Here is a 24990-nt window from a genome sequence, read left to right on the forward strand (position 1 = left end):
TTTTTCAAAAAAATTTAAATAACTGCTTAAAGTATATAGTGCATCTTCTCAATGAGTACTAAATCTCAGCAGTTATGAAACTTTATAAAATAATTTACTTTTAGTAGGGAAATTGTTCTTTGAAGATTATTAAAAGTGAAAAACTACACTGAAGTGGTTCCATTAATTGCTTGAAATTGTTGCTTCAATACCAAGTTCTTATTGACTTGCATGCACACACCCTAGTCAGATAGCTGTAGTAATCTAGTCAGGTAAATTTACAAAGTGTTGTAAGGTGATCCTTTTCTGAAGGAAGCTCACATTCAGTTTGGTGAAATTGGAGGGGTACGAATATTTACTATTCGATAAATCAGTGTTATATATTACTCAGGTTCAAATTATGGTTGGTTGTAAATTATTGCTATTGAAGTTCAGCAGGGAGAAAGACTACTAAAAGCCAAGGTAATCAGGAAATTGAAAAAGTAAGATCAGAGACGTCCTTGGTAATTTATTATGATATGTCTGAGACTGCCAGTGACAAGGAACTGCCATCATCTTATAATTTTGGATGTAGATCAAAAGCTTAATTTGACTCACCTGAAAAGGAACAATCCTGAAATGATAAAAATGGAGAGAATAATAGAAATTGTAGATACTCCAACCACAATTTTGCTGGTTTAGCAAGTGCTATCTAATTTTCTACTTGTCAAGTACGCTCCCACTTCCTGGGATTCTCAAGGTAGGAAAAGAGGCCTGGTGGATACTCAAGAATGGTGGGAATGGCATAACTTTGAGTAGTAGTGAACTGTGAAGGCTTCTATGGAAAGAAATAGTGAAAACAGTGTTAGGATTAATTTAATAATTGCAACTCATTTATTGAACACTGTATCAGATGCATTAACTTTCATTCACTAATTTTTCCAGTGCTAAAGATTGAACCCAGGGCCTCAAGCATACTAAACAAGCACTCTACTGCTTAGCTCCTAAGTTGTTTTTAACTAGACAGTTCAGTGGCATCAAGTACACTCATATTGTTGTGCAATCATCACTACTATCCATCTCCATAACTTTTGTTTTTAAAGATGGGAACTTGATGTGTTGCTCAGGCTAGCCCCAATTTTATGAGCTCAAGGGATCCTCCTGCCTCAGACTCCCAAGTAGCTAAGACTGCAGGCATACCGCCATGCCTGGCTTCCAGAACTTTTTTTTTTTTAATATTTATTATTTTTTAGTTGTTGTTGAACACAATATCTTTATTTTTATGTGGTGCTGAGGATCGAACCCAGTGCCCCACACATGCTAGGCAAGCCCTCTACCGCTGAGCCACAATCCTAGCCCCCTTCCAGAACTTTTAAAATCATTCCTACCTGAAACTCTGTACCTATAAGTCCCCGTTTCCTCCTCCTCCTGTCCCTGATAACCACCATTCTATTTTCTGTCTGTAAATTTGACCATTGTAGTTACTTCATATAAGTGGAATCATACAATATTTGACCTTTTGTGACTGGTTTATTTTCATTTACATCAATAATTTCAAAATGCATTCATGTTATATAGCATGCATCAGAATTTCATTCCTTTTAAAGACTACATAATTCCCTGGTGTGTGTTTGTGTGTGTGTGTGTGTGTGTGTGTGTGTGTAAGTCTTTGTGTGGTGGATGTTTTATTTCTCTTTGGTAGAGATTAGGAATGGATTGCTGGGTCATGAGATAGGTTTCATATTTAACTTCATAAGAATGTTTTACATTCCCACTGATAGCACATAAAAATTCTGTTTTCTCTTTATGCTCAACAATACTTAGTGTGATCAGTTTTTAAAATTTTAACCTTTCAAGTGGATGTAGAGTTCATTGTGGAGTTAATTTAAATTTCCTGAATGACTAATAACAATTTGTAATGAATGCTAATATTCTCCTTTGCTGGCTACAGCCTCTTGTCATTCCATTTCTCATTCTCATTTACCCATCACATTTACTCTTAAGCTTTTTAAGACCTCAAACTCAAAATCTCTTGCTTCATCCTTTCCTTTCACACCAGTTTCTTTTTCAGTCACTGTTTTCCCCAGTATTCTTGGCTCTTAATCTTTGACCAATTCTTCCATTTGCTCTGCTTCTAAACCTAAGCTATTGAATGCTACCAAAAGAAAATCACATTGATCTATGTTTTTGACACTACTATGAATTTTTCTGTAACTTTTGACTTAATTTCAAGCTTTTATGTAGAAGTTGCATGTACAGTAGTACAAGGAACTCTCTCATGTCCTTTTCCTAGATGCCTAATGGTTGCACTGTCCCATTTGCTTTATTATATTCTGTTCTTTTTCTCTCAGAATGTGTTCACGTACACACACACACACACACACACACACACACACGCACGCATGTTAATTTTTCTTAATCATTGCATGTAAGCTGGAGACTTTTTATCCCTAAGTACTTCAGTATGTATGTCTTTAGAACAAGAACATTATCTTACATGTGAGACTAAAATCAGGGATATAACATTTATGTAATGTATTTTTAAATAAATACATTACATAAATGTTATATTACATGTCCATATTCAGTTTTGTTAGTTGCCCTAACAATATCCTTCATACCTTTTTTTAACTTTACTACAAATGTTATAATTTATAACTTGAGCTTGTACTCAGCCATCCTTTTCCTATGTGGCTATTTTAAGATTTCTTTATTCTTTTTGGTTTAGACCCCTCTTTTTGTCTCATACTTAGTAATAGAGATTACCACGTGAATTTTCTCAACTTGCCACCCCTTCTTTTCCATAATTTACATTTATATATTTTCATTTATATAGTTATCCTGGGTAAGAGTTCTACTTACATGTATAGAAGGCTAGTACTTTCTAATATGATAGGTAGTAGTAGCTATTTAAATTTAATTAAGATTAAGTGACATTAAAAATGGAGCTGCCACTAACTGCATTTTAAGTACTCAGAAGCTAGATGTGATTAATGGCTACAGTATTTGCATATGTCTAGGTTCCTATCCAATATTTGAAGGGTTTTTCTTTATTACCACCTTGATCTTGGTGTTTCTCATCTATATATCCTTATGAGTCACCTCACCCCACATGTACCTTATGCTTCAGTCACAACAAATTATATGCATTTTCTCTAGATATTCTCCTTTTCACTTTTCCATGCCTCTCTGTCTTTTCTCACATCTTCCTGAGAGGCATATTCCAAACTGACAACTTCTTTTCTTCCCTAATCATACAAAATCATAATATCTTAACAAATTTATGATTTGTGCTAAAGTTGTGAGATCCTTAAAGTGTAGGGACCATATATATCTTTTGCTCCTTGTGTCCTGGCATTCCAAATAGATGTTGAATTGAAGCAGTGATATAGTTTTTACCCTCTGGCTGCTTACTCTGGACCGATTATACTTTGTGTAAATCTCCATGGAAAATCCATATCTATCTATGAAAGAAGACTAGTCTTCCCTATAACACTGTCTGAGCTCAGTTTTTCTGTCTCCAGTCCTTTAAGAGTATCACTTGTGGTTCCATGAGCATACTGTGTGGAATTATGGTATCATGTTTTATTCAGCTTGGAATGTCCTTCATTCCCAAAATATTAACCAAGCAAAATTCATCATAAACAAAATAATCCTTCCCTGTGACAAAGCAAATCACTCTGTTCTAGTACTTCACTTGTTTATATTGTGATGTTTCATATTATATTGTAATTTGTTAACTTGTCTTTCTGAGAGTCGTAACCATTCCTTAATCAAGTCATGCAACTCAGAAATTTTTTCAAGATACGTACCCATTAAGCGGCAAAGCAAGATGTACTCTGTATGTGTGTGTATGTGTGTCTGTGTCTGTGTCTGTGTTTGTGTTTCCCCAGTACCTGGCACATACTTATTGCTTAGGAAAGCCTGCTGCTTCATCCATCAGAATCTATAACTCATTTCTTTTTTCTTTTTGGTACTGGGGACTGATTCCAGGGGCACTTAACCACTGAGCCATATCCCCAGCCCTTTTTTGTATTTTATTTAGAGACAGGGTCTCACTGAGTTACTTAGGGCCTCGCTAAGTTGCTGAAGCTGGTTTAGAACTCTTGATCCTCCTACCTTAGCCTCCCGGGCTGCTAGGATTACAGGCATGCACCACCACACACAGCTATATCTCATTTCTTACGTGTTTTAGCTTGCTTAAATGCTTGGGCTTTGAAGACAGACTCTTTGGATTCAAATCCTTGCTTTACTACTGTTATATTTTGGTTATGGTTTGAGTGTAACCCTAAAAGTTCAAGTATGAGAAGCTTAAGTGTCCCCGGTGTGGTAATGTTGAGAAGTGTTGGAAAATCTTCAGGAAGTGGTTTAGCCAAGCATAGTAGTACAAATGTATGATCCAAGCAACTCCAGAGGCTGAGGCAGGAGGATCACAAGTTCAAGCCAGCCTCAGCAACTTAATGAAACTCTGTCACAAAATAAAAAGTTCTGGGGATATAGCTCAGTGGTAAAGCACCCCCTGGATTCTATCCCTAGTACCAAAAAAGAAGTGGTGTTTAGTCAAGGTAGTTAGGTCATTTGGAGGCATTGTCCTCAGAAAGGAGTAATGCTGGTCTGGAGGAGTTGAGTTCCTCCAAGTGTGGGTTATTATAAAGGAGCAAGCCTGTCCCCAGTGTCTATCTCAGGCTTACTGTTTCACCACCTGATCTCTTCTGCTTGGGTTCTGCTGTTGTGTTATTTGTTATGAGGCCCTTGCCAGAGGCCAAACCTGTGGAGTCATTTGATCTTGGACTTTTAGGCTCCAAAACTGTGGAGTCATTTGATCTTGGACTTTTAGGCTCCAAAACTGTGAACCAAATAAACATCTTTTCTTTATAAAGTACCACATCTCAGGTATTTTTTACAGCAACAGAAAACAGATTAATATAACCACTTACTAGCTGTTTGACCCGAGCAATTTCTGTAATCTCGCTAAGCCTCATCAGTTTCCTCATCTCTAAGTGGTTTCTCCTTCTAAGAGATGTTGTGAAGATTAGAGAAGATGGTGTAGTATCTTATTTTTAGCAATCATGAGAGCTCTCAATTCTGTTCTTATCTTATGCTGCTATGACTTAGCTACTATCTTCTGTTAATCCATTCTGCCCTACTGTCACCCCATTGTCTTTTTTACTGGCAGAGTCAATAAGAGATCTGATCGGCAGTTTTGAAAAAAGAGAACCCTGGAGAAAAGTCTGAAGTAGAGTTGTATTTGGGAAACAGTTGCTCAGAGCTGCTAGGTAGAACTTAAGAAACCTGGACTAGTGTGCATAAAAAGACAAATAGCAAGTTGATAGGATTATAAAATACAGTTCCAGGAACTATATATATCTTGGGGACAGTTAGGATTTTCAAATATTTTTATTGGCTTTCTTAACTTTTGGAATGGTTAAGAAATAATCAGCTTTTTTGGCATCTAAAAATTACTGGGTCACACACTTTGAAGCAGCAAAGAAATTTGAAATGTCCCTTTGTTGGAACTCACAAAAAGTTTATGATTTTCCACTAAAATATTCTTTCTTATTAGATCACACATCCTAGGTTTTTATTTAGAAGATGAGGTTGTCTTCATAGGTGTGACCCCATTTGGCAAATAGGAGGAAGCTAAGTCACCAAAGGAAGTACTTGCAAAGAAAGATTTCATTAGTGAGCCAAGCATGTTGTACACTTTATTTATTTACTTATTTTTATTAGTTATGTAGTTGGGTTCTTCCTGACACACTCAAACATGCATGGAAATCTTTTTAAATTCATGATCCTCCTCCACCTCCACTTTCCCTCCTGTTCTTCCTCCCCTCTTCCATTCTCCTTTCTCTACTCAGCTAGACTTCTTTCATGGTCTATTAATTTGTGTTTGATTGGTTCTTTATGTTATCCTATCCTTCTCTTCTCCTTTCCTTTATTTTACTGTAGCTTCTGCATATGAGAGAAAACCTTTGAGTTTCTGAGTTTGGCTAATTTTACCTAGCATGGTGTTCTCCTTTTCCATTCGTTTACCATATGCCATAATTTCATCCTTTTTTATGGCTGAGTAGAACTTCATTTTATGTGTATGTAGTATGCTCTTGTAGTCCCAGTACTTGGGAGGGTGAAGCAAGAGAAGCACCTAAGTATAAAAATTAAGACCAGCCTGGGCAACGTTAAGATAAGACCTTGTGTAAAAAGTGGGTGGGAGGAGAGAGAGGAAAAAGAAAGATTGTATTAGTATTATATTGTCTTTTTAGTTTAGAACAGGTATATAGTTTACCACTTTTGTTAGGTGATTTTGTATTAGAGAATGGAATGGGGAAGAGGAGAATGTAGGATGTAAATGAGAAGGAGTACTGCAAGAACCATTGATGAATGTAGATGCTTAAAGGCTAATTTGTCTGTGATTAAACTCTAAACCATGTTTTATTCTAATGTTTTTTCAGAATAATCAAATGTCCCCTTGAAGGCAGTGGATTACTAAGAGTTTTTGTCCATTTGCTTTCACAAAGAGTGCATTCATATAAATTTTTTTTGTTCAACCTCATTTTTAAAAATGCTCTCTTACTGTGAAAATCAAGAGTGAAATATTTTAGAGGAAAGTAACATCAAAAATTACTGATTTGTCATTAATATCCTTGATTTTTATTAATTGATTTTAATAAGAAATAAATCTCAGCTGGGCATAGTGGTGCACATGTGTAATCCCAACTACTTGGGAGATGGAGGCAGGAGGATCACAAGTTCAATGCCAGCTTGAGAAACATAGCAAGACCCTGTCTCAAAATCAAAATTAAAACAAGCTTGGGGGCCATCTCAGTCATGCATGCCTGTAATCCCAGTGGCTCAGGAGGCTGAGAAAGGAGGATCGCAAGTTCAAAGCCAGTAACTGGGTGAAATCCTGTCTCTAAATAAAATATAAAAAAGGGATGATGATGTGGCTCAGTGGTTAAGTGCCCCTGGCTCAATCTCCTATACCAAAAAACAACAACAACAAAAAAGGCATGGAGGTACAGCTCAGTGGTACAGTGTCCCTGGGTTCAATTCACAGTACCAAAAATAAAAGTAAATCAAAGTTTTTACACATATGTTTAATACCTCACTATGACCATTAGTATTAATAGCTGATTACATTCTTGAATTTAAACTTTTGCTTCCTGATAATACAGAGCTCTTATTTCTCATAGTAAGAGCAAATCATTTGCAGTGATTATCCAGTTGACAAATTAGAAGTTGTTTTATATTTTCAATCCTTTAATTCTTTAAACAAAAGCACTACATAATTTAGAGTGTATATTAATAGGGAGAGGGAGAGAACAATATCCTGACTTGGTAGTTGTGGTCATTTGATTCAAATTTAAGGTACCTCTTAGAGAGAGAGAGAGAGAGAGAGAGAGAGAGAGAGAGAGAGTGAGTGTGTGTGTGTGTGTGTAAAAGAGAGAATAATTTTAAGAGGACAAACATTTTATACTAACCAGAACTCTTGCATATTAAATGAATCAGGTAGTTTTTTAGAGAAAGGGGAAAGTGTTGATTATCAGGAATAGGTAGAATAATTTTGTACTGCAGATAAAATATTTTGTATGCTGCCTGTCATTTGTTAGACCTAGCTTCTTGGACAGTTAAAATAAAAAAAGATGAAAGGGTGTTAAATAACATTCAAAGTACATAGAATTAGGTAGTAGGATAATTGAGCCCTAGGGTTTCTGAAAGATGTTAGCCACAGCTGGGCTTTTTATTCTACTTTTTTTTTTTTTTTTTTGGTAGTGTCTTGGTGTCTCCCAGGGACCTCCCACAATCTAGGCAAGTGCTCTACCACTAAGCCACATCCCTGTGCAACTGAGCATTTTTAAAAGATCAAACTCTCAAGAGGTCTAATTATTTTATAATTTAAACTGGTATAGTCAGAATGTTTTCTTAATGGCATTCCATCTTTCCGAAGGAAATCTTTATTTCATTTACATATTCTACCTTGAAGTCAAACATTTATATGTTGCATATGCTACCTATTTTATGAAAAAAGGAAGAAATAACTGAAAAACTTACAAAATTTGGTTCTATATGAGAGATCTTGGCAGAGAACTAATTTGGTCTCTTGTTAGAGTATCCTTTATAAGGTATGTGGGTCAGATTCTCACCCTCTGGAAACAGTCAAGTCAAAGAGAATGAAGCTACAAGATTATTCTTTCAGAAATAGTTTTTCTGGGTTGGGGTTGTAGCTCAGTAGAGTGTTTGCCTAGCATGTATAAGGCACTGGTTTTGATTCTCAACACTGCATATAAATAAATAGATGTCCATCATCAACTAAAAAGAATAGTTTTTATTTTAATCTGTTATATATGACAACAGAATGCATTACAATTCATATTACACATATAGAGCACAATTTTTTATATCTATGCTTGCATATAAAGTATAGTCACACCATTCGTGTCTTCATACATGTATTTAGGGTAATGATATTCATCTCATTCCACCATCTTTTTTAACCCCCATGCCCCCTCCCTTCCCTTCCCACCTCTCTGCCTTATCTAGAGTTTGTCTAATCCTCCCACGCTCCCCCTCCCAACCCCATTATGAATCAGCCTCCTTATATCAGAAAAAACAGTTAGCATTTGGTTTTTTGGGATTGGCTAACTTCACTTACCTGCAAATGCCAAGATTTTATTCTCTTTTATTACTTAGTAATAATTCATTGTGTATATATACCACATTTTCTTTATCCATTCATTGATACCGCTGTGTCCCTGTAGTATTCGGTTTTTAAGTCCTTTGGGTATAAACCGAGGAGTGGGATAGCTGGGTCAAACTAAAAAGAATATTAAAAAAAAAAAAAAAAAATAGTTGTCATCCCCATCACCTACCACAGCTTTTCTACTTTTTCTTATCTGTGGTACCAAAACCGGAGTGAGGGCAGTGAGTACTGGCTTTGCCATTTAGATATGGCGGACATTTTTTTCATGAATTGAATGAACTAAGTGATATGGATCTAAGTAGTAAGAATTTCCAAGATTTTAAGAAGTGTGTATTGCATATATGCTTTAAATGTGATTTGCTAAAAATTACGACTCTTTAAACTTCCAAAAATTTTAAAAAGTATGCCAAATACCTAATAGAAATAGTGGTTTTTTGCCTGTTTCTGTCAAATAAATATCATCCACTTTCTCCTAAGTGGCTGATTTCTTGATCTTATTATTTGTAGATTTTTCCTTCTTAGGTAATTCATTGCAGTTTCTTAAAAGTCTGTTTCCATGCCCTTTTTTTGCCTGAAAAACTTCTTTTGTTTGCTGTTTAAGTCCCTCATGTGGGAAGAGGGTTGATGAGCAGAGGGGAGGTCTAAATTGTCTTTATATCAACTTATTTTCCTGCAAACTTCTCTATTTCTCTAGGGGAAATGGCTCAGGCATAGTGGTACCTTTCTTTTCATCTAGTTACTTAGATTTGGCTTTTCTTCCCTTGACTAAGTCATTTGTCATTCTTTTACTCTCCAGGATAATAAATATATTTGTGGTTTAAGGTTACAATTGTCTCATGTTTCATTGAAGATAGAATTCATGTTATTTTTTGTTGTTATTGAGTTTTGAGACACACTTTTTTACTATGCATGCTTGAAATTGGAAGTCCTCGTGTTGTTCTTTCAGTCACAGTGTCTCTCCAGCAGTTCAGAATGAAGCATATAGACTGGACCATCACGATCCCAACAGGAGAGAATCATATTAGTTCAAGACGTACCATCTTGATAAATTCTCTGTATGTACTTTAATCTCCACCTTCTCAAATTTTACTTTAAGTTTAAACTTCAGAATTTGAATATTATTGAATATTAATATAGAGGTTTATTTTAGTTATCATCTGTCTCAAAGATGGAAAGATGAACTCACTTGATGCTTATTAGCTACTTATTAAAGTTAGTACTGACCACCTTTTCTTATGTCAGGCCAACAAAAATATTTGCTAAAATTGCAAAAGGTGGTTTTTCAAAGTTTATAATGGAAAATAACTGCCTTTTGACAGGTTTCTTTTGGGATGCATGATTCAGAATATCAAGAAATAAAGCCCTGTGTGCTAGTGCATGCTTGTAATCCCAACTACTCAGGAGGATGAGGTAGGAGGATCTCAAGCTTGAAGCCAGCCTCAGCAATTTAGTGAGACCCTGTCTCAAAATAGAAATTATAAAAGGGAAGTGAGGTGTAGCTCAGTGTTAGAACATTTGCCTAAGAAAGAAACCAAGAGATGAGGAAGTTTCCAAAGTCAGTTTTCTTGAAATAATTACTAAACTTGGATTTCTGTGTGTAATGGCTAGATTAGTGTCTCTTAAAAACCAAGGATTAATAGGGCCTAAGGAGACTGGGTTCAAGGTTGGAGGTGTGTGCTTTGGCCTAATTTTAATTATCCTTAATTATTCTATAGCTACCATCTTTTTCTTTTCTTTTGGAATTGAACCTCCAGCCCTTTTGATTTTTGAGACAGCAAGTTTCTGGCCTTGAACTTGTGATCCTCCTGCTTCAGCTTCCTGAGTCTTAAGAGATTACAGGAGTGTACCACTATACTTGGCCTTGAAGTTACCACCTTTACAGTAGTTTTAAACCATCTGATTTTCTGCTGTAAATATGTATTTACTGTGTTCTGTGCTAAAAGTGATATTTCCTATTATGTATCCAAGAATCTTAGAAACTCCCGGAACTAGTTAGATAGTACTAATCCTTGGCCCTAGTCTCCAGAAATTGATTCATTTTTTATGGAGTGGGCCACAGAATTTGCAGTTTTCTGATGTTATTAATCATTGGTTTTGAGAACCATTAATCTAGAAGTTATATGGGGGAAATCCTTGTTTAGTAATCTTTTCTGGAAATTATTTTTTTTTTTTTTTTTTTAAGCAGGCCACAAAGCAAGCACAGATTTTTTTTTTTTTTTTAAAGAGTGAGAGAGAGTGAGAAAGAGGGAGAGAGAGAATTTTAATATTTATTTTTTAGTATTTGGCGGACACAACATCTTTGTCTGCATGTGGTGCTGAGGATCGAACCCGGGCCGCACGCATGCCAGGCGAGCGCGCTACCGCTTGAGCCACATCCCCAGCCCCTTTTCTGGAAAATTACATCTTAAAACTTTGTCTCTTGACATTTTGAATTATACTGTCCTTGATTTTTTTTATTCTAGTTGACAGAAAGCCAGGTTTTTGGGTCTTTAACTTCCCAACACTATATTGGGGTCAATGTTGAAACTGGCTGGATTTCAGTCAACAGAGTTAAGACCAATAAATAAGGAGCTATCATAAGGGCACATTATTGATGAAGTAGAAAAGTGGGTGCTAGCTGGCTTCAAAAAGTATGGTAGCTACCAGTTTATTTTGTGACTTTGGTAACTACACCTGGATACAGAAAAGGCTGGTCTTGGAATGACTGATTTAAACTGTCAAGCAGGTCAGTTCTCACTAATACAGGAAACTTAAGTTATCAAGGTGATCTCTGTGTGACGTTAAAACCAGATTAATGCAGACTGAGTTTTATTGACTTCTAAGTGTTTCATAGCTAATATCCTTATACTTTTTTTTCCTAATTAAGGAATAATTGAAAATTGGGTCAAATTGCCAGTGATTTTTTTTATCATTAATACATAGTGAAAATACACATGTACTATGTTGTAATAATGTGAAAAGGAGACTACTTAAATTATACCTTATATACAATTATTATTGATTTGTTTTTCTTAAATAACCTATAGGTGCCATTAAATCCTTTAAGAGAATATAATACAAATTAGAAAATCTTTCCAAACATAAGGACTTGTCATCTGGCATACTATTTTTAGATTGTCATAGATTAACCTACTGCTGACTATTTGATGGTCTGGAAGGAAGAAAGAAGCTAATTTGGACTGGATTAGTATGTTTTACACTGTTAAAGCATTCCCTGATTTATTTTACAAATTAAAGGTGGATAAAACTTGGTAAATTTGATTTTCGCCTAGGTGATTGAATTTCTTATAGTTGATATGCAGGGGTTTCAGGGTTTGTTTTTGTGATGTGGATAAATGCAAGCAAGTATTAATCTATTATATAAGCATTTGAATGCCTAGAACACCTGTTCTAAGCAGGTGTGCCAGAAACTAGAAATACTGTACAATGATGAGCAAGACAGATGGCTCTTTAATTTAGTGTTATTAAATTGTAATAGGCTGAATTAACATGGCTTAATTTCAGCCAGGGAAGTGACTTGTGTATTAACATGTGATTTTTTTTTTATTTTTATTTTTTTTATTTTAGTGTTCAGTTTTCTCCACATGAACCTGTCCCACTTCTAACAGTATTTACTGATTGTTAACTGATTGTTAACTAGGAAAAAAAAAGTCAGTTTGATGATGGTTGGAAACAACTTTTTTAGAACTGAACATGGAATTTTAGACACATCAGTTATTCAGTTTTAACATTTTTATTAGATAAATGATAACACTTTATTTGAATATTCGAAGTTCTAAATAGTAAGAGAGAAGAAAAGACCTAACTTAGACTGATTTTGTATCCTTCAATACTGCATATAATAAGTAATGACTGTGTTTATCCTCAGTATTGTTGTAGCAATATTGATAAACCTATTATGTTGATAGAATTAAGAAAAATTGCTTAAGTTGAAAGGACATTCTTTTTAAAATAGCTATTATTTTGAGCATTTTAATTTTTGGTTAACAAGTAAAACATTTTAAAAGTACTATATTTTTCTTAATTTTAATTTTTTAAAAAATAAAATTGGGCTGGGGTTGTAGCTCAGTGGTAGATGCTTACCTAGCATGTGTAGGGTCCTGGTTTTAATCCCCAGCATTAATTAATTAACTAATTAATTAATTATTTATAAATTTAAAGTGTAATGCACATTAATTATATGTATATCATTTTTAATTATTTTCAGTTTCCTGAAGTCTCTTAGCCTCAAATTTCCCAATTTACTAAGTTATATATTTACATATATATAATATTATTATATATTATATGTTATAGATATTATGTATATTATATTATTATTATATATATAAGTTATGTATTTATTCTTAAATATTGGCAACTAAACTTTTTTGAAAAGAAGGAACTCCTACCCCCACTAGGGATTGAACCCAGGGATGCTCTACTACTGAACTACATCCTCAGATCTTTTTACTTTCTTTTTGAGACAGGGTCTCGCTAAGTTGCTAAGGCTGCCTCAAACTCATGATCCTCATGCCTCAGCCTCCAGAGTCACTGGGTTTTATAGGCTATGCCACTATATCTGGCAAGAAAGACATTTTTAATGTAGATGTTTTTACCAGAGAAATTAAATTCCTTAGGAACATGAATTATTTTCTGATATAAATTTAATGAATGAGCAAGGAATTGCATCTGAAATATAGGGAAGCTGCTTTCTTTCTCATTTCAAAGAATTCAGAAACTTCCAGAAGTGATTCCTAATTGAAGGAATAAGCTATGTTGCCTTTATTTGGAAGATAAGATGCATTTTGTTGGACTGCAATAGACTGCTTAATGTCAGTTATACTTTAAAGTCTAGGATTTGCAAATCATGTTCAGTAGAACTTGTCAGAATTATAAGCTCTCTGACCCCCAACTTTAGTGATAGCTCGAGCTGTGTTTGGTGCTATGCACCTGAGAATTCTCCAGGCTGAGTTTGAGGCTAGCCTGGGCAATATCACAAGACTCTTGTTTCTTAAAAATAAAAAAAGAAAGAAAAAATGGTGATGAACATGTGTAAGTTAGAATTCATGTTTTATGTTTATTATGGACTAATAATAAGTGCCAGACACTATGGCACACATTTATAATCCCAGTGATTTGGGAGGCTGAGACAGGAAGATCACAGGCAGTCTTGAGGCCAGCCTTGAAAATTTAGTGAGACCTTGTCACAAAAAAAAAAAAAAAAGAAAAGAAAATAAGAAAAAAAAAAAAAAAAAAGGCTGGTGATGTCACTCAGTGATAAAGCACTCCTGGGTTTGATTCCCTGAACAGAAGGAAGGAAGAAAACAAACTATTTTAGTATTTAAAATATAATCCAAGTTGATCTTGTTCAAGATATGAAACCTTTTTCAAGATATTAAAATGATATAAAAAGTGGATAAAGAGCTGGACATGGTGGTACACATTTTGTAATCCTAGCAGCTTTGGAGGCCAAGGCAGGAGGATCACAAATTCAATGCCAACTTGGGCAATTTAGCAAAACCTTGTCTTTAAAAATCAAAACAGCGGAGGTTATAGCTCAGCGATAGAAGGTATACTTAGCAATGCGCATGATGGCCCTGGGTTCAATCCCTAGTGTGGGGTGGGGGTGGGGGATGTATGTAGAGAAAAGGTTAAAAAAAAAAAAAAAGAGAGAGAGAGAGAGGGAAAATTGCTTCTTTTCTAGCTAAATGAGGACAATTATTTAGAAAATTATTTTAGGTATTATAAAAATTCAAAACTGCCTGGTGGGAAACTAAAATTTGCAGAATCTGGAATTATCAGTTATTATGGCTTCCCTTGGTATCACACAAACTTAGTAAACCTTTACCTATGTAAGTTGTATGACGAAGTGTGGAGGATTAGGAGAGCTGTGTCCATAGAACCAATGAGGAAGAGGATAAGAAGGAATGGACAACTTATTTGCCATTAATAAAAACATTTAAAATCTGGAAAGATAAAACAATCTTTACCCAGCATAGGCTTAGGTGTCTATGCTTATAAATTTAGAATAATAGTTTGAATCAAATGACTTTTGACTGCTCCTATACTATTTTGCTCTTTTAAAATCAGCTTTGAGGAAAAGTATGCAATTTTAGTTTTGGCTTGCATGGTTTTCTAACAACTGTAGTCATGTAAAACATTTTCATTGCCTCAGAAAGTTTCCTTGTAATTACTTTGGAATAAATCCCATCTTCCCACTCTGGTTCCAGGTCTGTGATTCCCCTATCTGCTCTCTTGTCATAGTTGTGTTTTTGTAACATTTCATGTAAATAGAAACATACATTATATAGTCTTTTGTTTCCTTTTGCTTTCATTTAATGTAATAATTTGGAGATTAACCCATGATGTGTTTAACACATTCCTTTTTACTGCTGATATTATTCCATGTGTGGCTATATCATTATTTGTTTGCCCATTTACCTTTTGATGTATATTTGGGTTTCTAGTTCTTGCTGTTACAAATGAAGTCATTTTGAACATTTCTGTACAAGTCTTTGTATGACTTGTGTAAATGAATACCTAGGAGTGTGAACTTTGTTTTACTTTAAATATAATGTTTCTTAGTTTTGGTAGGGAGGATAGAAAAGTGTGTGTTAAACCCGGGGGAAAGAACTGAATCCACAGATGTTAACTCTTATCTTTAACCCACCCTCACAAAATCTACTACTACCTTTTCCATTAACTATTCCATTCCATTAACTCCTTAAATGGCATTTCTTACTTAAAACTTTTGTTTGCAAAAATGTGCTAGTTTTAAATGGGCTAGTGCAATCTTGACTCTACTTGCAACTCCCTACTCCATAGTATTTCTACCTTATACTCAGCTTTTTCAATCTGGAGCCTTTTTCTTTCTTTCTTTTTTTTTTTTTTTTTTTTTTTTTTTTTTTTTTTTTTGTTTAGTGTTTATTTTTCAATTGTAGTTGGACATGATACCTTTCTTCCCTCCTTTCCTCCCTCCTTTCCTCCCTCCCTCCCTTCCTCCCTCCCTCCCTTGCTTCCTTCCTTCCTTTCTTTCTTTCTTTCACTAAGGATTGAACCCAGGACTCTGATGTGCTAGGTGTGTGCTCTACCACTTGAGCCACATCCCCAGCCCTTCTAGAGCCTTTTTTTATGTTTCTATACTATCTCCTTTATTCTCAGGAATAGGAGTTAATGCCATTTAAGGTAAGGGAAATACAGAAGAAGCTACAGATCAAAATTTGGGATTTGCTAGATGTTCAGCTATATGACAATGTTTTTTTTTTTAAATTTTGCTGTTTAAAATTTATTTAATGATATAAAGAGTAATTAGACCATGTTAATTTGACTAATAATGAAAGCCTAAGCTGTATTTGCTGACTCTTGTGTAGATGTTGTAATTGCCTTGTGCAGTACAGGTATAAACATCAATTCAGAAGATAAGCTCCTTGTCTTCCTAAATATATTATGTATGTATACATACCTGTGTGTTCTATATTTCTTAAATTTTGTATTTTAGATTTAACTTGACCTAAATTTGGGGGTTGAATTGATCACGTTTCATTCAGTATAAGGTTTTTTGTTTGGTTGGCTGTTTTCCAGTATTGGGGATTGAACCCACTGAGCTACATCCCCAACCCTTTTTAACTTTTATTTTGAGACAGGGCCTCAGCCTCCTGAGTGTCTGGGATTATAGGAATGAGCCACCATGCCCAGTAGTATGAGTTATTCTTTTATTACATCATCATCTACCTGCAGCAATCAGAGAATTGCAGTTTAACTTTTGTGAGAAAAATTTGCAAAGCAAATGGTTCTGGCAGGGGTGGAGAGTGAACAACATACTACCTGAGAAAATGGACAATAAGGCAGGGATTGGGATTGGAATAAAACAGTTTGCTTGTTTTGTAATTGGGCATTCTACAAAAACCTATTAAAATGCCTTCTTTAATCAAGGCAGTGTTTGATGCCGTGGATTTATAAAGATTAATCCTACAGATATCCTACCTGAAAGAAGCACATAGCTCAGCAATTAAGCTCACAGCCTAGAATTAGCTAAAGTACCAGCAAATGTAGAATCATAGTTTGCTATCTTTCATCAGGTTTCAGCAATCTATCCAAATTAATATAGGAAGCTAAAATTCATCCCATTCTTCCCAGGTCACATTTTCCCAGCCCTGACTCCTTAACCTCTCTCCTCCTCTGTCAGATTTTACTTTTTTCCAATGTGAATTTTTTTGTGAGAATTTTCTAGTAGAGTGCTTTTTGCGTCTCTCAATGCGTTTAAAAATATATTTTAAAAATTGAGTGTTAGCATAAGATTTGACCATAGCTGTGCTCACACTGTCACAAAGATGGACTCTTAGGTGAGATAATAGGTAGAAGAGAAGATAAATTAAAAAGTGGAAGAAAATGTTGTAACCATTGGAATGGAAGGATAACTCCAAATTGTGTGATGTGTGACCATGAGAATTTCTCGTTTCTTGCATGTTTTCTTTTGTATTCTCTTCTCCCACTTGCCCTCCCCACTTTGATGCTGGTAAATGAACCCAGGACCTCTTACATGCTAAGCAAATACTGTACCACTGAGCTACACCCCAGCCCCTCCCTCCTCTTTTAATTCTACTCTTGTTTTTGCCACTGAAATATTTGTATATTATCCATGTATGTTAGTCTCTCAATGATTAACATTCTGTTATCTTGTCTTTCTTTTCCAGGTGCTCTGTAATGAATGTGTGCTTCCACAACTTTTTATTGGCAGGATAGACTTTTGTTTAGAGTGAGAGGTTTGTTGTAATATTTTCTGTGTACATTATTGATTACTCATTAGCTTTTGCTTTGTTCTGCATTGCTACCTGGCATAACCAGAAATTAACTTAATTTGGAGTTTTCAGCAAGGAGACACATTCCCCTACTCTATTCCCAATTAAAATGGGGCGGGGGGAAGGAGTGCTCTGGTGGAGAAGCTTGTTTTTTTAACAGTGTAGTTTTGAGAAGGTTGCAATAATGTGATAAGGTTGGGAGGCAGACATTGATCTAACTCACATTGGTGAGTCACACCTGTCATCAGTGGAATGTAGTCATATTAGATGTTTTAAACCAGACTACCATTTCTTCTTATTCATTGACTAGATAATCATAAATAGGTTTATACTTCTGTTAGATGACAGTTTGAATGTGGATATAAGATAAGAAATTTGGTTTTGTTATTGTTAGATATTCAGAATATTTGAAAATATTGGGTTCGAATATTTTTCAGGTTTTTATTTTGAAGTAGTTTAAGTTATAGAAAGTTATAATAATAATATAAATAATTGCTACATACCAGAGTAAGATGCACCATTGTTGACATTTTACCATTTGTTGTGTCATTCATTGTTTTTTTCTGAACCATTTGAGAATAAGTTACATGCATCATATCCCTTTACTATGTAAAAGTAATACTCCAATTTTAGATTTTTTTCATATTAATGAAAAAGATTAAATTTTATTAATTAAAGCATTAGATAAGTGTTACATTCTGAACAAACCAGTAACAAAGTGCAATACCAGCTAAAGTTAGTTAAATGTAATCCTCAAGAAAAATGCAAATACCAATAGTTAAAATGTACTCCTCAAGAAAATGTTTTTTCCCCCCAGTGCTGGGGATGGAACCAAGGGCCTCTGCATGATAGGTAGTTAATAAACAGATTCTAAGAACAAGGACATTCTCTTATACAACAATATTATCTTATCAAATTAAGGAAATGTAAACTGATGTTATCCAGTGAGGATTTCACTAGTTTTCCCAATAATGTTATTTAATAAAACTTTTTTTCAGTCCAACTTGGGGTCATTCATTGCTTTTAGTTGTCACATCTCTTTACTGTTCTTTAATCAGGAATATTTCCTCAGTCTTTCTGGTTTTTTAATGACATTGACACTTTTAAAGAGAATGATAAACCACTTATTTGTAGAATTTCCTCAATTTGGTTTCATCAATGTGTTCATGACTGAATTTAGGAAATGTAGTTCTGACAGGAATATTATGTTTTAAGTGTGTGCTTCTCACTGTATCCTTTTAGGAGGCACATTTCCTCTTGTCTCATTATCAGTTAATACTAAATTTGATCTGATCAATGTGATATCTGCAAGTTCCTCCACTTAAAAGTTATTTTTCTTTTTGTAATCAGTAATTTGTGGAGAGGTACTTTGAGACTTGACATTTATCAATCCTCATCAAACTTTTATCCACAAAGTATTTAACATACTTTGGTAATTTTGCCTGAATCAGTTATTACTCTGATGGTATTAATTCAGATATTCCATTGCACAAGCTTCATAGTACTATAGGCAGTAACCTGTTCCTTTTGTTGTATTCCTTAGCATTAGGAAGTGTTGAGTATTTAACCAGAATACATTATTTTGGGTTTGTTTGACAGCTTTATTGAGATACAATTCAGATAGCTCATGTAAGTTCCTTTGTTTATTTATTTGTTTATTTAGCACTGCAAATTAAACTCAGGGGTGCTCGTCCACTGAGCTACAACTCCAGCACTTTTTATTTTTTATTTTGATACCAGGTATCCCTAAGTTGCCCAGAATAACATTATACTTGCTGTCCTCCTGCCTCAACTTCCCAAGTAGCTGGGATTACAGGTGTGCATCACCATGCCTGGCTACAATTGCGTTGAGAACTCTTGTGGCTTGTGAAATAAACCAGCTTTTCTTTTCCTTCTTTAACATCTCTTTAAAATATGTCCCTTTGCCTTTTTTCTATATCACTCATATTGCATGAAGTTGTTTTTAATAAGAGATGGCTTTTCTGAATTTATAATCATTCTGTTATAAAACACTCAGTTATCAGTTTCATATTTAGCATCTGATACCCTATTCCACGTACTAATTCTAGATGTGATTTGATCTATCAATACAACAGATCACTATTTGCCTATAATCTAGCTTGATGCTGAAGTGTGCAGGTTTTAAAGATACATAGATCTGGCCAGGTACCAACTATGTCACTTAACTAGCTCTGTGAACAAACTCTTCACAGTTTGATAATCTGTAAAGAGTTGGTAATTATACCAACTGCTTTTTAGGTGGAGTAAGGATTAAGTGTTCATGTAATTCTTTATATGAAAGATATTATATCATTTTAACAACTTTTATGAGATGTTGAGTTCTTAAATCTTGTTTATATTTGCACAGTTTGAGTAGATTATAAAGAAATGTTTGTTATTTTGAATAAACTCTAAAACATTTGATTACTTTTATAGCACAGCACATGTATAGTATTTTTTTCAGCATTCAATAATACTTTTTAATTATTGAAATTAGAGTGTTTAGATGCTATTTTTCCTGGTGTTTTTTAAAACCATGTTGCTAGTATAAATAGTACATTTACTATGTTCACAAAATCTTAAAGCTTTTCCCAAAATTTACTATAGAAACTAAGGTCAATATAAACACACATATCGAAGTCAATGTACATGTAGGGGAAAAGATATTATATGGTTTTTCTAGGACATTTTTATTGCAGTATACATGTATCTCCTAAAGTTTACTTACAATCATAGGGAAAAATACAGGTGAAAAAGAAAAACTGTTGAAACATCTAAGACAAAAATTCTCCTTGTCTGTAGCTTTCTGATGCAGTTAATTTTGCACTAAAGTTTACATATAGTAATAGTGCTAAAATATTATTTAAAAAGTAGATTGGCTAAGAATATAAACATTAAGGCTATTAAGAATAACCCATGACAAATTTTTTTTCCCCTGACAAATTTTTAAATGGCACCTCATTTTTATTGGGGAGTATAACTTAAAAAAAAGTTAATCCTTTAAGTTAATTAAAATCATTTTACAGTTTACTTTGGAAATATGGACTATCATTGTGACTATATAACATATATTTGTTAATGGCATAGAGAAATTATTTATTTGCTTGTGTATTTAGTTATTTATTTGGTACTGGAAATTAAACCCAGGAGTGTTTTATCACTGAATTACATTCCCAGCCCTTTTTATTTTTTATTTTGAGAAGGTCTCACTAAGTTACTTAGGGCCCCTCTTAGTTGCTAAAGCTAGCCTCAAACTTACGATCCTTCTGCCTCAGCCTCCTGAGTTGCTGGAGTTACTGGCATGTACCACCACACCAGGCTAGAAATAAAGATTTTTATCCTATTGATACTTAAATTTATTTTGTGTATGTGGTTCTGGGGATTGAACATGCTAAGCAAATGTTCTACCATTGAGCTTCGTCCCTAACCCTTACTTCCTAGTATTTAAACCTTTGGGGTTTTTTTGTTTGTTTGTTTATGATTTGTTTTGAAAGTTCAATTTGATTAGGATAAATATTTCTTATGGAAATGTTTATTTTTAGAGAACCCTTCTACCACTTGATTAATCTGAAGCAATAATAGTACTATAGAAATTTGAATTTGTAGGGAAATGTACCTTTATAAACCTTTATGGTAGATATGAAAAATATAGCTCCTTCTGTTAGGAGATATAACAGGGTTATACTTGGGACACTGAGACACTCTACTATTTATAAAGGTGTTATTAATTTTGTTGCTAATTATTCTTTAAAAAACTAGCTAAGGTTTAGGAAAATAGAAAAATGTCTAGTTTTACTTTGTGTGCAAATGATTATAAGAAAAGCTCCTTGCCTACCAACCCTGTGGCTGGATATAAAAAAAAAAAAAAAAAATCCATGGGTTAAAGTTATATTTGTTACATTTTTACATTAGTGTCAAATACCAAATGGAATGTTTTATTTTTTAATTTTAACTCATCCATTTTTATATAGCTTTAATAATGAAAGCACTCCTTAAGATTTTAGATGATTAAAATGTGGTACCTGATAAATTTCAACTGTCTCAATTCTGTTTCATGTTAAATGTGTTACAGGAATGAATCTGAAGTCTGCTGCAGTAAAACACTGAAGGCTTTAAAATGTTTTCTTGCATAAAACTCAAACTTTAAGTAGCTGCTTATGAGAATAGGGAAGGCAGGAAGCTAATGTCTGTCTCAAGATACAGGACAGCTGTTTGCTCATCAACCTCAACTGTGTGAGTAGAGAATTAAGCCTGTAACCATGTAACTGGGCATAGAACTTAATTTTTTTAAAATCTGAAGTGCTTGAAGATATACTTAAGTCAGCATAAGACATTTTTATAGGTCCATTTTTTTTCTGGTGGGCAGGATACTAAGGGTGGGTGGGTGGTAGATTTTTATTTGTAAATTATTTTTTGTATAATATGCAACTAATGTAATTAGTGATCATGCATCTTTTTCAAAATTATTCTCTAAGCATTGAAACCTGTATTATTAATTTTAGCAGAAGATCATCATTCTTTGGATTGCTGTTTTTATCCTTTTTTTTTTTTTTTTTTTTTCAACCAGGGGCACTCTACCTCTACCACTTAGCTATCCCCAACCCTTTTTATTTTTTATTTTTGAGACAGGGCCTTGCTAAGTTGCCTAGCTGGGCTGTATCCTTCTGCTTCAGCCTCTTAAGTAGCAGGGATGGGTGTGTATAAGTATTCATGGATGATTTAAGCCTTTCCAAATGAGTATTTTGACCAGCCAACCATAAAGATATATTTTAGGAATATGAAGTTTGATGTTAATGCAGAAAATTGTTCCTGAAAATAATTTAATAATACAATCAGAGAGAACATATACTTCAAAATAAAGGAACTCTTGTTCCCTAAATGCAATTGAGAGGTTTTTAAACTTGACAATTTTTACTTTTAAAAGTACTTTAAATAATATATATCCTTATTGAAGAAATAGAGGGAAAATTTTTTTCTTTATTACTAAAAGCTATCATCTCAAGAATCCATTTGGGAAGGTGTCTGGGTTTCTCTCCTTTTTTTTTTTTCCTTCTTCCTGGACTTTAGGAATGAGACTCTAAATTGAATTCCATTCCCCTTTAGAGCAGTGCATGGTCTATACAGATGAAATCATTTTTTAAAAAAAAATGTTGTATTAAGCAGAATGATGAGCATGTAAATAATAATTTACAAGATTTTGTTAACTGTTTAGTGAGGCATGGAGTAGAAGGGATGTTATTTGCATGGTGCATTTACACTTAAGTGAAACTCATCTTTACTATCACAAACTTTATCTTTAATATCACAAGTGTGTCAACTGAAAGAAAATAAAAACAGATGCTCTTTAGAATCACTGAATGAGAAGACATTTAGATGCATATTAAGAATGTACATTATATATTGATGTTTTATGAAAGTAGTCAAAGGGTATGTGGCAGCTGCATTGAAAAAGTCAAAGGTTTCTGTTTACCCCATCTTTGCCTCTCTGGATTGGTCAGTAGATACACAATACTATGTGAGTCTCCAGAGGTTATCTAGTTCCTAATCTTTCTGTAACCCTAAAAAAGAAATATTGTAATCTTCTTGTTTAATGATGGCAAGCCTCACTTTAATGAAGTTTTTTAAGGTCTGTAATATGAGATTTAACTCTCTGTTCACAGACATTTGGCATTTCACTTGTAAAGCCAAGTTTAATTTTGTGCTGCTGTTTTGCTTATAGTACTTACCAATATTCTTCCCTCTCTTTTTTAAATAGTGTCAAAAATAAATAATATTAAAGCCTTTGGAGCATATTCATGAAACTTTGATTTTAAAATGAGATTAGACAGGATATACAATGGAAAAGTGAAAAGCTTTTATAGCTTTGGGACATTTGGGAGAAAATTGTATGATAGTAAATTGGTACCAAATTTCCCTTTTCTCCTTTTATCTCTTTTGAGATGATTCCTGTGTTCTATATTACTTTTCTATCAAGGGTGTGGAGGAAAATGCTATGAAGGTAGCTAACTGGGATAGAAGTACTTGTGAGAGTGTGTGAGCACGAATATGTAAAACTCTTCCACTTTGACCCCTCTTGTCCTGTCCTACCGTGTACCTTAACACATAACTTAGACTTCTCATTCCTGGGCCCATTTCTATGACAGAATTTTACCTGTTTTTATAAATGAATTTTAGCTTCTTTTTCTGTTGTTTCCGCAGGATGACTAAAGTGGAGTTCCTAAGCTGTGGTAAAGCTCAGGACATGGTTAAGTCAGGCTGCCTGGTTTCGGACCCTAGGTGTTCCTTTTAACAGCCAGATGATATTGAGCAAATCATGTAAAACTTACTATGCCTCAGTTTTCTCATCTGTAAAATAAATACAGTAATAATTTACTACCTGATAGGGTTGTTGTAAATTTGTAAGCATCAACACTCACAAATTATGATTAATATTGTTAAACCTATTTTCTTTTAAGAGGAGGAGAATACTAGATTGCATTTTATAAGTCCTCGAAGCAACAGATTATAATTAAGGCTTCAGGATTAAGAATCTGGAAATCACAAAGTAGGGTATTCTCAATTAAAGCATCTTGAGAAACTTCCTCAGCACAGTAGAAATTTTACTCCTCTGCACTCCTGTTCTCTATTTGATACATGCATTAGTCCTATTTCACATCCTCCCTAGCCATGGGTGGCTAAATGGCTACTGTGTTGGACACTAGATAAAGTATATACATTAAGCATGATGTTTCTGTTGTCTGGAACATGAAAAATGGACTCTTGTATTGGCTCTAACTCAAAAGTACTTTCTTCAGGAATTTTGGAGAAAGGTCTATTTTCTCTGGGTTTTAATAAGGTGATTTTTAGGCAGTTTGTAAAATTCATTGTAATGTAGTTAAAGTTATTTTAAGTTAAGTATTATTAACAGATATATTGCATGTATTGATATCTGTCAGTGACTGCTTTTTGTATTAAAGTGAGCAGTTTGTGTGCTTTATGAAAATAAAAATTGTAATATTTAGATGTCAGAGTTCTTTCTAATCTAGAAGTACCTTTGAAAGTTGGTCATGTTTTGTGTGATGTATTAGAATCTTTCTAGAATGTTGAAATTTCAGTTAGAGGTTGTAATTGTAAGAGAATCTTACCTGTTTTGAATGATCCCATTAAGGGCTAAAAATAGTAAATTTCACCATGATAATTCACTTTATGTTTAGAACTTTGTACATATTAAGGAAGTTACCAAGAGTAGAAACATGGTCTTATGTTCTCGAAGAAATTGCTGTTTACTAGATTTTAATCAGGAACCAGAACACATGGGAACAGAAATCCATTTTAACTGAAGAAAGAAAAAGGGGAAGTTATTAAAAAGAGTTATTAAAAGAGTGGAATTCTGTCTTTTCCCTGCTGCAGTCCCTGATTGTAGGTGCTTCATTGGGGCAGGTATTCACTAGGTCTAATTAACTTTTCTAGAGGGATTATCTCTGGTTCCAAAAGAACATCAAGAGCAAATAGGGTTGTTGTAAACTTGAGTAAGCATCAACACTTACAAACTTCTAATGGATTGTATTAGAAGGG

The 24990-nt window shown here is 34.1% G+C and overlaps 1 protein-coding gene across 18 annotated transcripts in view; it reads left to right on the top strand.

Annotated features, from left to right (window-relative positions):
- Zfand6 (zinc finger AN1-type containing 6) overlaps positions 1–24990 on the top strand; it is a 72926-nt gene that overhangs the window by 16129 nt on the left and 31807 nt on the right. For 2 of the 18 annotated variants that reach the window (XM_076851240.2, XM_076851242.2), the window contains exons 1-2: positions 17353–17400; positions 21509–21669. The exons of 11 other annotated variants lie outside the window; for them this stretch is intronic. Coding sequence is in view for 2 of the 7 variants with exons in the window: in XM_076851228.2 (XP_076707343.2) it covers positions 17346–17400 (55 nt within the window). In the remaining 5 variants the exon portion in view is untranslated. Of the gene's footprint in view, positions 1–17331; positions 17401–21508; positions 21670–24990 lie in introns of those variants that run through there. 5 more of the 18 variants (XM_076851228.2, XM_076851230.2, XM_076851237.2 and 2 more) reach the window with 4 other exon arrangements.

The sequence above is a fragment of the Callospermophilus lateralis genome, chromosome 3 (assembly GCF_048772815.1).
Source record: "Callospermophilus lateralis isolate mCalLat2 chromosome 3, mCalLat2.hap1, whole genome shotgun sequence".
Taxonomy (NCBI): Eukaryota; Metazoa; Chordata; class Mammalia; order Rodentia; family Sciuridae; genus Callospermophilus; species Callospermophilus lateralis.